The 13281-nt window shown below is 43.5% G+C and overlaps 1 protein-coding gene across 1 annotated transcript; it reads right to left on the minus strand.

Moving 5' to 3' along the window:
* Positions 1-6980: 6980 nt before the first annotated feature.
* LOC128231085 (uncharacterized) lies at positions 6981-12368 on the minus strand. Its single transcript, XM_052943505.1, has 3 exons — positions 12308-12368; positions 8371-9067; positions 6981-8160 (listed from the first exon to the last, which is right to left on the minus strand). The coding sequence occupies exons 1-3, from the start codon at positions 12366-12368 to the stop codon at positions 6981-6983; spliced, it is 1938 nt and encodes a 645-aa protein (XP_052799465.1).
* Between the last annotated feature and the right edge of the window lie 913 nt (positions 12369-13281).

Genomic DNA, 13281 nt, shown 5'->3' on the forward strand with positions numbered 1-13281 from the left:
GTGCATGGCGATCTTATTCACAACATGGCTGCTTGGTTACATGAGTGGATCCGTACATGGCGATCTTGTTCACAACATGAATGCTGTGTTACATGAGTGGACCCAGTGCATGGCGATCTTATTCACAACATGGCTGCTTGGTTACATTAGTGGATCCGTGCATGGCGATCTTGTTCACAACATGGCTGCTGTGTTACATGAGTGGATCCGTGCATGGCGATCTTATTCACAACATGGCTGCTTGGTTACATGAGTGGATCCGTGCATGGCGATCTTATTCACAACATGGCTGCTGTGTTACATTAGTGGATCCGTGCATGGCGATCTTGTTCACAACATGGCTGCTGTGTTACATGAGTGGATCCGTACATGGCGATCTTGTTCACAACATGGCTGCTTGGTTACATTAGTGGATCCGTGCATGGCGATCTTATTCACAACATGGCTGCTGTGTTACATGAGTGGACCCAGTGCATGGCGATCTTGTTCACAACATGAATGCTGTGTTACATTAGTGGATCCGTGCATGGCGATCTTGTTCACAACATGGCTGCTGTGTTACATGAGTGGATCCGTGCATGGCGATCTTATTCACAACATGGCTGCTTGGTTACATTAGTGGATCCGTGCATGGCGATCTTATTCACAACATGGCTGCTTGGTTACATTAGTGGATCCGTACATGGCGATCTTGTTCACAACATGGCTGCTTGGTTACATTAGTGGATCCGTACATGGCGATCTTGTTCACAACATGGCTGCTTGGTTACATTAGTGGATCCGTACATGGCGATCTTGTTCACAACATGAATGCTGTGTTACATGAGTGGATCCGTACATGGCGATCTTGTTCACAACATGGCTGCTTGGTTACATTAGTGGATCCGTACATGGCGATCTTGTTCACAACATGAATGCTGTGTTACATGAGTGGATCCGTACATGGCGATCTTATTCACAACATGGCTGCTTGGTTACATGAGTGGATCCGTGCATGGCGATCTTATTCACAACATGGCTGCTGTGTTACATGAGTGGACCCAGTGCATGGCGATCTTGTTCACAACATGGCTGCTGTGTTACATGAGTGGACCCAGTACATGGCGATCTTGTTCACAACATGGCTGCTTGGTTACATTAGTGGATCCGTACATGGCGATCTTGTTCACAACATGGCTGCTTGGTTACATTAGTGGATCCGTACATGGCGATCTTGTTCACAACATGAATGCTGTGTTACATGAGTGGATCCGTGCATGGCGATCTTATTCACAACATGGCTGCTGTGTTACATGAGTGGACCCAGTGCATGGCGATCTTGTTCACAACATGGCTGCTGTGTTACATGAGTGGACCCAGTACATGGCGATCTTGTTCACAACATGGCTGCTTGGTTACATTAGTGGATCCGTACATGGCGATCTTGTTCACAACATGGCTGCTTGGTTACATTAGTGGATCCGTACATGGCGATCTTGTTCACAACATGAATGCTGTGTTACATGAGTGGATCCGTGCATGGCGATCTTATTCACAACATGGCTGCTTGGTTACATTAGTGGATCCGTACATGGCGATCTTGTTCACAACATGAATGCTGTGTTACATGAGTGGATCCGTACATGGCGATCTTATTCACAACATGGCTGCTTGGTTACATTAGTGGATCCGTGCATGGCGATCTTATTCACAACATGGCTGCTGTGTTACATGAGTGGACCCAGTGCATGGCGATCTTGTTCACAACATGGCTGCTGTGTTACATGAGTGGACCCAGTACATGGCGATCTTGTTCACAACATGGCTGCTGTGTTACATGAGTGGACCCAGTGCATGGCGATCTTATTCACAACATGGCTGCTGTGTTACATGAGTGGACCCAGTACATGGCGATCTTGTTCACAACATGGCTGCTTGGTTACATTAGTGGATCCGTGCATGACAATCTTGTACACAACATTGTTGCTTTGTTACATTAGTGCACCCAGTGCATGGCAATTTTGTACACAACATGGCTGCTATGTAACATTAGTGCACCCAGTGCATGGCAGTCTTGTACACAACATGGCTGCTGTGTTACATTAGTGCACCCAGTGCATGACAATCTTGTACACAACATTGTTGCTTTGTTACATTAGTGCACCCAGTGCATGGCAATCTTGTACACAACATGGCTGCTATGTAACATTAGTGCACCCAGTGCATGGCAGTCTTGTACACAACATGGCTGCTGTGTTACATTAGTGCACCCAGTGCATGACAATCTTGTACACAACATTGTTGCTTTGTTACATTAGTGCACCCAGTGCATGGCAATCTTGTACACAACATGGCTGCTATGTAACATTAGTGCACCCAGTGCATGGCAGTCTTGTACACAACATGGCTGCTGTGTTACATTAGTGCACCCAGTGCATGGGCAATGTTGTACACAACATGAATGCTGTGTTACATGAGTGGACCCAGTGCATGGCGATCCTGTTCACAACATGGCTGCTGTGTTACATTAGTGCACCCAGTGCATGACAATCTTGTACACAACATTGTTGCTTTGTTACATTAGTGCACCCAGTGCATGGCAATCTTGTACACAACATGGCTGCTATGTAACATTAGTGCACCCAGTGCATGGCAGTCTTGTACACAACATGGCTGCTGTGTTACATTAGTGCACCCAGTGCATGGGCAATGTTGTACACAACATGAATGCTGTGTTACATGAGTGGACCCAGTGCATGGCGATCTTGTTCACAACATGGCTGCTGTGTAACATTAGTGGACCCAGTGCATGGCGATCTTGTACACAACATTATAACATTGCTGCTGTGTTACATTAGTGGACCCAGTGCATGGCGATCTTGTACACAACATTGATGCTGTGTTACATTAGTGGACCCAGTGCATGGCGATCTTGTACACAGCATGACTGCAATGATACATTAGTGCACCCAGTGCATGGTGATCTTGTACACAACATGGCTGCTGTGTTACATTAGTGCACCCAGTGCATGGCAATCTTGTTCACAACATGGCTGCTGTGTTACATTAGTGCACCCAGTGCATGACAATCTTGTACACAACATGGCTGCTGTGTTTCATTAGTGCACCCAGTGCATGGCAATCTTGTACACAACATGGCTGCTATGTAACATTGATGCTGTGTTACATTAGTGGACCCAGAGCATGGCGATCTTGTACACAGCATGGCTGCTGTGTTACATTAGTCGACCCAGTACATGGTGATCTTGTACACAACATGACTGCAATGATACATTAGTGGACCCAGTGCATGGCGATCTTGTACACAGCATTGCTGTTGTGTTACATTAGTCGACCCAGTACATGGTGATCTTGTACACAACATGACTGCAATGGTACATTAGTGGACCCAGTGCATGTTGATCTCAAAAACATGATTTTTTGAACATAAATATAAAAATCTGCGATCCAATTTTTGTCAGCAGTCTTACATGACTGGTTTTCATGGATTTTCGCAAAGATTAGCTCGTTCATAGACAAAAAAAAATAATAAAAAAATGTTGTCAAAACATTCAATCTGTGAGAGTGCAGCTTTAAGATGTTTCGAGAAATTGGGGTCATATTTGATATGTATTTACCTGTGTATGCCAAGTTATTCTAAACTTCACAGAACCGTTCGATAGATACAGCATGAACAACACAAAGTATAGTCGACATCTAAGTTAAATGCTGAGCTTGAATTTGGACGTGATATATCAAAGCATTATGATCACCATTTATATCAGTACTGAACGACGTCATTGTACAACAATACGACATATATATATATATATATATATATATATCATTGACACACTACATGGTCATTAATTGACAATGGCCATATTACCTCAACATACCAGTATGCAATGTCCTCATAGTTAATAGTCAGAAGTTCACACAAAATGTCAATGAAATTTAACGTTTAAAACTGTCGACATATCGCATGTTAACAACGGATTGAATTACTTTTACAATCATGCTGATTTTTATCGAAATTTGGTGAAATAGTTTTAGAAAAAAATAAGCTGGGCTATGGGAACAGAAACGCCTTGAATATGTATTAATTCCACATTTGTGGACTGCAATAAATACAAGTCCTGTATCTAGCTTTGCCCGTCCCCCAACGGGGTGATGTATGCGCCTGTCGCGCCTAGAGCAGCTCCTGCCTGCCCAGATCGGAGAGCGAGCCGCCGGTCAGCCTCTCATTACTGTCGCCTTGTCAACCAAAACACTTCCCGGGATAGTTACAACTATCGGACGTCTTTAAACTGTTAGTACTAGCCTATTTTGTTGTTAAGACGTAAATTGTTTGTATTTTTAATAATGGCTTGTCTACGGACTGACCAGAAACTCTGCGATTATAGTGCTTTACGGGTTTCTCGATCGCCGAACAGCCGGTTGTTTAGACTGTTTAATGTTCTTGTTTTACTTTATGAGACTACCTATCTATTCATTTTTCTACTTGTCAGTCTAAATGGGAGGTTGATTTCCGACAGTATATTGTTACCGGAATCGCAGCTGCAATTAATGAAATTAATCGTGAAAATTTATATGGCATTACAAAAGTACGTGAAACAAATATGCCCAATCCTAAATATGGACAAGGAATGATCTACGGGATAAACTAAATCTCTTTCGGAGCAATCCAAGCTGTTACATGCGCTTTAGCGTCACGTTTATTTAAACTGTAAGACACTTTATACGCTTCTCGTCCGGAGCATGAACATTTCATAAAACATGGCGTCATGTGACCATGGCAACAGCTTGCTAAACACAATGCATGGCCGACCGGTGGTATTGTTTGTATACTTAATGCACCAGTTGTCGACAAGCCAGGGTGGCGCAAGATTTAAAGAAGAACATCTCCAAGGAAACCGTTCTATGGGACCACGCGACTTCTGAACACCGACATAACTGCGCGGCTCGAGGAGGTTGCGTGACCGTGTCCAGCCGCCCGGTCCCCCGGGATGGACATGTAATCAGTGGTTCAAGCCAAACTAGGCTCCCATGGGAGGTACGCGTTGCATGTTAAGGTTGTCTCTATAATAAATACAATTATAATGCACATCTGTTTGCCTCGAATATACATAACACAATTTCAACGTGACATGGAAGCGAGTATTGCACACGTGACATGGAAGCGAGTATTGCACACGTTATTTGTTTTCTTTAAAAAACAACTTTAGAACTCTTTGTATTTGGATCACAAACTGCTATTATATCTGCTATATGGGATTTCGTGGATTCTCGTTTGTCATTGATATATTGCTATATATCCCATATAAACATTTATTCCACGATAGCATAATATTCCATTAGTCTTATTTGACCATGTAATTGAAAAGGCAAATGACGCTGTCGCTGTCGGGGTTTAGCTTGTAAGGGGGATTTGATCAGAAATTGTGTCTCCCCGGATTATCGTGACATCCAGGGCTTTCTGTTCTGATGCCTGATTTCTCCCGCATGATAGTGCTGCTGTTTTCAACAAGGTAACGGAGGCATGTGAATAATAATTGAAAAAATAGAAAAATACATGTAGTTTCATGATATTAAGTTTATACTAAAAAAAACGTTCGGAGTACAGAGCTTTAGCCTCCATGAGCAAATTCGGCCGCGACTGAAGTATGGCGTATCAAACGGCTCTAAATTTCAAACATGACAACAGTGGCCTACCACATACAGCTACAATTTTCTGTGTTGTTCCTGCGTTGACAGCAGTAACTTAAAACTACAGCTATATATACAAAGATTAAGCTGTAAATTATAGCTATTGTTAAATTTTAGCGCATAGCTACAGCTGTATCCACAGTTTTGGCACCATTTATACAGCTGTAACCACAGTTTTGGCACCATTCATACAGCTGCAACCACAGTTTTGGCACCATTTAAACAGCTACAGCTACGAATATATTTAACTCAGACTGTTGTTCTTCATAACCCTACAGCTGTAATTTAAGTTGGCTCAAAATTTCAAATTTAACAACAGTGGCCTTTCACATACGTGTATATATATATATATTCTACTTCTCTATTACGAATTGCAGTTACTGTACTTGAACGAAATACCCCCAATAATTCTGATGTCTTTATATCCTCAAAAACTGTCTAAGTTTCTATCAGTGCATATTTGAGAAGCTGAAGTATTACTTATTCATAGTGCCAAATTTGTTAAATATTGTAATAATTTGTACAAACTATGTTTTGATTTTATCGTCTATAATTAGACCTTATATGTATTATATATGAAATATTCCCAGCTTTGGTGACTAATAGACTCGTCAGGTCGGGTGCAACCTTTTGTAAATGTGTTGCAATTTGTTTGGATTACACATGTCACACTAATAAACCCTACCTGCTTGCCTGCCTGCCTGCCTACTTGCCTGCCTGCTGCTGTAAGGCTGCTGTAGGGCTGCTGAAAGACTGCTGTAAGACTGCTGAAAGGCTGCTGAAAGACTACTGTAAGACTGCTGTAAGGCTACTGTAAGACTGCTGTAAGACTGCTGTAAGGATTCTGTGATACTGCTGTAAGGCTGCTGTAGGGCTGCTGAAAGGCTGCTGTAAGACTGCTGAAAGGCTGCTGAAAGACTACTGTAAGACTGCTGTAAGGCTACTGTAAGACTGCTGTAAGACTGCTGTAAGGATTCTGTGATACTGCTGTAAGGCTGCTGTAAGGCTGCTGTAAGACTGCTGTAAGGCTGCTGTAAGGATTCTGTAAGGCTACTGTAAGACTGCTGTAAGACTGCTGTAAGGATTCTGTGATACTGCTGTAAGGCTGCTGTAAGGCTGCTGTAAGACTGCTGTAAGACTGCTGTAAGACTGCTGTAAGACTGCTGTAGGGCTGCTGTAAGGCTGCTGTAAGACTGCTGTAAGACTGCTGTAAGGATTCTGTGATACTACTGTAAGGCTGCTGTAAGACTACTGTAAGACTGCTGTAGGGCTGCTGTAAGGCTTCTGTAAGGCTACTGTAAGACTGCTGTAAGACTGCTGTAAGGATTTTGTGATACTGCTGTAAGGCTGCTGTAAGGCTGCTGTAAGGCTGCTGTAAGACTGCTGTAAGACTGCTGTAAGACTACTGTAAGACTGCTGTAGGGCTGCTGTAAGGCTGCTGTAAGACTGCTGTAAGACTGCTGTAAGACTGCTGTAAGACTTCTGTAAGGATTCTGTGATACTGCTGTAAGGCTGCTGTAAGGCTGCTGTAAGGCTTCTGTAAGGCTACTGTAAGACTGCTGTAAGACTGCTGTAAGACTGCTGTAAGGATTCTGTGATACTGCTGTAAGGCTGCTGTAAGGCTGCTGTAAGGCTGCTGTAAGACTGCTGTAAGACTGCTGTAAGACTGCTGTAAGACTGCTGTAAGACTTCTGTAAGGATTCTGTGATACTGCTGTAAGGCTGCTGTAAGGCTGCTGTAAGGATTCTGTGATACTGCTGTAAGACTGCTGTAAGACTGCTGTAAGACTGCTGTAAGGATTCTGTGATACTGCTGTAAGGCTGCTGTAAGGCTGCTGTAAGACTGCTGTAAGACTGCTGAAAGGCTGCTGAAAGACTGCTGTAAGGATTCTGTGATACTGCTGTAAGGCTGCTGTAGGGCTGCTGAAAGGCTGCTGTAAGACTGCTGTAAGACTGCTGAAAGGCTGCTGAAAGACTGCTGTAAGACTGCTGTAAGGCTACTGTAAGACTGCTGTGAGACTGTTGTAAGGCGGCTGCTGTAAGACTGCTGTAAGACTGCTGTAAGGATTCTGTGATACTGCTGTAAGGCTGCTGTAGGGCTGCTGAAAGGCTGCTGTAAGACTGCTGTAAGGCTGCTGTAAGACTGCTGTAAGACTGCTGTAAGGCTTCTGTGATACTGCTGTAAGACTGCTGTAAGGCTACTGTAAGACTGCTGTAAGACTTCTGTAAGGCTTCTGTGATACTGCTGTAAGGCTGCTGTAAGGCTTCTGTGATACTGCTGTAAGGCTGCTGTAAGACTGCTGTAAGACTGCTGTAAGACTGCTGTAAGGCTGCTGTAAGACTGCTGTAAGACTGCTGTAAGACTGCTGTAAGACTGCTGTAAGACTGCTGTAAGACTGCTGTAAGGCTGCTGTAAGACTGCTGTAAGACTGCTGTAAGGCTTCTGTGATACTGCTGTAAGGCTGCTGTAAGACTGCAGTAAGGTTGGTGTAAGGCTGCTGTAAGGCTACTGTAAGACTGCTGTAAGGTTGGTGTAAGACTGCTGTAAGGCTTCTGTGATACTGCTGTAAGGCTGCTGTAAGACTGCTGTAAGGTTGGTGTAAGGCTGCTGTAAGGCTACTGTAAGACTGCTGTAAGACTGCTGTAAGGTTGGTGTAAGACTGCTGTAAGGCTTCTGTGATACTGCTGTAAGGCTGCTGTAAGACTGCTGTAAGGCTTCTGTGATACTGCTGTAAGGCTACTGTAAGACTGCTGTAAGACTGCTGTAAGGCGGCTGCTGTAAGACTGCTGTAAGGCTTCTGTGATACTGCTGTAAGGCTGCTGTAAGGCTGCTGTAAGACTACTGTAAGACTGCTGTAAGGCTTCTGTGATACTGCTGTAGGGCTGCTGTAGGGCTGCTGAAAGGCTGCTGTAAGACTGCTGTAAGACTGCTGAAAGGCTGCTGAAAGACTGCTGTAAGACTGCTGTAAGGCTACTGTAAGACTGCTGTAAGGCTTCTGTGATACTGATGTAAGGCTGCTGTAAGGCTGCTGTAAGATTGCTGTAAGACTGCTGTAAGGCTTCTGTGATACTGTTGTAAGGCTTCTGTAGGGCTGCTGAAACGCTGCTGTAAGACTGCTGTAAGACTGCTGTAAGACTGCTGTAAGACTGCTGAAAGGCTGCTGAAAGACTGCTGTAAGACTGCTGTAAGACTGCTGTAAGGCTTCTGTAATACTGCTGTAAGACTGCTGTAAGGCTTCTGTAAGACTGCTGTAAGACTGCTGTAAGACTGCTGTAAGACTGCTGTAAGACTGCTGTAAGACTGCTGTAAGGCTTCTGTAAGACTGCTGTAAGGCTGCTGTAGGGCTGCTGTAAGGCTACTGTTAGACTGTGCTGTAAGACTGATGTAAGGCATATGTGATACTGCTGTAAAACTGCTGTAAGGCTTCTGTAAGACTGCTGCTGTAAGACTGCTGTAAGACTGCTGTAAGACTGCTGTAAGACTTCTGTAAGGCTTTTGTGATACTGCTGTAAGGCTGCTGTACGACTGTTCTAAGGCTGCTGTAAGGCTATTGTTAGACTGCTGTAAGACTACTGTAAGACTGCTGCTGTAAGACTGCTGTAAGGCTTCTGTGATACTGCTGTAAGACTGCTGTAAGGCTTCTGTAAGACTGCTGCTGTAAGACTGCTGTAAGACTTCTGTAAGGCTTCTGTGATACTGCTGTAAAGCTGGTGTAAGACTGCTGTAAGGCTGTTGTAAGGCTACTGTTAGACTGCTGTAAGACTACTGTAAGACTGCTGCTGTAAGACTGCTGTAAGGCTTCTGTGATACTGCTGTAAGGCTGCTGTAAGACTGCTGTAAGGTTGGTGTAAGGCTGCTGTAAGGCTACTGTTCGACTGCTGTAAGACTGCTGTGATACTGCTGTAAGGCTGCTGTAAGACTGCTGTAAGGCTGCTGTAAGGCTGCTGTAATGCTTCTGTTAGAGCTGTAAGACTGCTGTAACGCTTCTGTGATACTGCTGTAAGGCCGCTGTAAGACTGCTGCAAGACTGCTGTAAGGCTGCTATAAGACTGCTGTAAGGCTGCTGTAAGACTGCTGTAACGCTACTGTTAGACTGCTGTAAGACTGCTGTAATGCTGCTGTAAGACTGCTGTAAGGCGGCTGCTGTATGACTGCTGTAAGGCTGCTGTAAGACCGCTGTAAGGCTGCTGTAAGACTGCTGTAATGCTGCTGTAAGACTGCTGTAAGGCGGCTGCTGTAAGACGGCTGTATGACTGCTGTAAGGCTGCTGTATGACTGCTGTAAGGCTTCTGTAAGACTGCTGTATGAATACTGTAAGACTACTGTAAGACTGCTGTAAGGCTACTGTAAGGCTGCTGTAAGACTGCTGTAAGACTGCTGTAATGCTGCTGTTAGACTGCTGTAGGACTGCTGTAAGGCTACTGAAAGACTGTTGTAAGAATGCTGTAAGACTACTGTAAGACTGCTGTAGGGCTGCTGTAAGATTGATGTAACTGTAAGACTGCTGTAAGATTGCTGTAAGACTACTGTAAGGCTGCTGCTGTAAGACGGCTGTAAGATTGCTGTAATACTGCTGTAATACTTTTGTAAGGCTACTGTAAGACTGCTGTAGGGCTACTGTAAGACTGCTGTAAGGTTGTTGTTAGACTTCTGTAAGACTGCTGCTGTAAGACGGCTGTAAGATTGCTGTTATACTGCTGTAATACTGCTGTAAGGCTACTGTAAGATTGCTGTAGGGCTACTGTAAGACTGATGTAAGGCTACTGTAAGACTGCTATAAGGCTGCTGTAAGACTGCTGTAAGACTACTGTAAGACTGCTGTAAGGCTACTGTAAGATTGCTGTAGGGCTACTGTAAGACTGCTGTAAGGCTACTGTAAGACTGCTGTAAGGCTACTGTAAGATTGCTGTAAGGCTACTGTAAGACTGATGTAGGGCTACTGTAAGACTGATGTAAGGCTACTGTAAGACTGCTATAAGGCTGCTGTAAGACTGCTGTAAGACTAATGTAAGACTGCTGTAAGGCTACTGTAAGACTGCTGTAAGACTACTGTAAGACTGATGTAAGACTGCTGTAAGACTGCTGTAAGGCTGCTGTAAGATTGCTGTAAGGCTACTGTAAGACTGCTGTAAGGCTGCTGTAAGGCTACTGTAAGACTACTGTAAGGCTACTGTAAGACTGCTGTAAGACTACTGTAAGGCTACTGTAAGATTGCTGTAAGGCTACTGTAAGACTGCTGTAAGGCTGCTGTAAGGCTACTGTAAGACTACTGTAAGGCTGCTGTAAGACTGATGTAAGACTGCTGTAAGACTGCTGTAAGACTGATGTAGGGCTGCTGTAAGACTGCTGCTGTAAGACTGCTGTAAGACTACTGTAAGGCTGCTGTAAGGCTGCTGTAAGACTGCTATATCGGGATAACAAACCTACTCTTTTGATTCTACTTGAAACTTAGGTGTATCATTTAAGCAACAGATGTAAACGGTGCAATGCAAAGCAAACCCGTTGACATAACTGTCCGTGCGAAATTAACTTCTGTCTCCTTGCCGTGCTCAGCGGGAGCGTCGGATTAGCCACAAGTCCTCCCTGCTATGCAAGCAGAAAACCGCCTCTATCTGTCTTAAATTAGGACCTGTCAAACTGATCAAGATCTTACAATATACAGCTTTTACATCGTATTATCATCTTATTAAGTTTCAACTCGTTTGTCCGTTTGTTGCGGGATTTGCGAACACTTTGGTCCCGTTCTTGCAAGATACTGCCGTGCTGTTGCATGACGGGATGGCAGCCGAGTTGCCCGGATGATCTCACACACCGGACTGGGCAATGTCGACTGGTATTTGTTTGGTTTTGATATATTGGGTATCAGATGTGTTGGTAGAGATTTCTACAGATTTTGTAGCTTATCTGTATGATTACACAGTGATATAGTTTCACTGAAAACAAACAAGGAATTCAAACAAAATGGATGCATCCTTTATCAACAAGACGACGAGCTTGGTGCGAATCTCTCTATGCAGTGCTCCGTTTGAGTCGAACGTCGACCGTAGACAATAAGTATTCCCAAAAATGACTGTTCACAGTTTCTGGGATATATATTTTTCATTTTTCAAACATTTAGAACTAACTTGCTATATGCTTCGTAAACCGTAAACTCGTTTAAAACAATGTATTTAATTATATGCTGGTAATTCGGATTTAATAATATACATTTTTCGAACAATGTAAATGACTTTTCCGTTATAGCATATGCTTCGTTCTCACTCATTCTATTTACCGACGTGCCAGTTCATCTGATACACATGAAGCTGGAAAACTGTTGACGAACCAGTCTTTCCAGAATTAGTTATGTAAATAAGTGCTCCATGGCAGCAGTGCCCTGCAAATTCAAGCCGTTCAACTCTTTCCAATTAAAGGCTCCATTATTCTCAATTAAATATAACTGGCATAATAACCCTTCTCATGTCTTTATTTACTTCAAGAACTTCGCGTGCCGGTGTTTGTTCTTTGCAAACCGGACAAAAAGGTCGTGGGCTTTTGTTGAATTATGAAATATATTGTACATAGAGCTCTTTTTATCGTGAGGAATATTAAAATTGTGTGTTCAAATATTAATAAGTACCATAAATATTGTCGTCTGTTGGGAAGCCACCTGCCGGGAGCGTGCGGACAATTAGCGCCATTGCCACACTCATTTGCACAATGATAATTTGATACGACGTCATTATTTGGGTTGGGAAGATAGACGAAGCGTATCTGCTATGAAAAACATATTCACAATAGAGGTTTGCCATATTTATTATTTTGCTTTTTGGGGTGGGGGTGGGCAAGAACTTTTCAAGCAATGCGTACAGTAATACAATATATTCTCATAATATGCTCTGAGCCATATAAACGTAATTGTGAAGCCTTCAGCATTTTATGTATTAATGCAAACTGATAGCTTTTATATATACGTAATGTATGGTATCTGAAATAGCCATAATCGTCGTACTAATACCCATTTCATATCCGCAGGATAACACGGTATTTTCGCGGATCATACTCGGCAAACAATGAACGACTTTGAAAGTAGGTCTGTTCACGACACGTCAGTTCAGTGGAAGAGAAGGCAAACACAAGGTACAAGTTCTCATGTGAATAAAGGCAAACAAGTTGATACTGTCTTAAATAGGGACGCGACCTGTCTTGATGAGTTAATCGGAGGATCCATGGTAAGCCAGATATATGAGAGTGCACGATGTGAGCGGCCCGGGGCCATGACAAGTGGGATCCCAGGGTTGATGGTTGCCGTCCCGTCATGACAGATCAGCCACCCGCCAACTACCCCACCGGGATAGCCATAAATACTGAAATCTCAAACAGTATCTGGTAAATGAATAATGTATCATGTGCAAATAGATGTTTAACGTGAAAACATGTATCTCTAACTACTCTCGCGGGACATATCCCATTTCTGGCGTATGCACATGTGTGTGTGTGTGGAGTAATATGACATGCGCCTCCCACTCCCCTGTATTCAATGGCAAGCACACATTTCCGAAAATTGATTTCAGCAATGTTATGAACATCTTGACAATCCCTGACCTGTAAACA

The sequence above is a fragment of the Mya arenaria genome, chromosome 4 (assembly GCF_026914265.1).
Source record: "Mya arenaria isolate MELC-2E11 chromosome 4, ASM2691426v1".
Taxonomy (NCBI): Eukaryota; Metazoa; Mollusca; class Bivalvia; order Myida; family Myidae; genus Mya; species Mya arenaria.

Excerpts from the sequence above, each read along its gene's own strand:
- LOC128231085 (XM_052943505.1), bottom strand. The coding sequence starts at position 12,368 with ATGGCGCTAATTGTCCGCACGCTCCCGGCAGGTGGCTTCCCAACAGAC. Across the intron at positions 9,068-12,307 it reads AACAGACGACAATATTTATG|TCTTACAGCACAGTCTAACA; the intron begins GTACTTATTAAT and ends GCCTTACATCAG. Across the intron at positions 8,161-8,370 it reads CTTACAGCAGCCTTACAGCA|TCTTACAGCAGCCTTACAGC; the intron begins GTATCACAGAAG and ends ACCTTACTGCAG.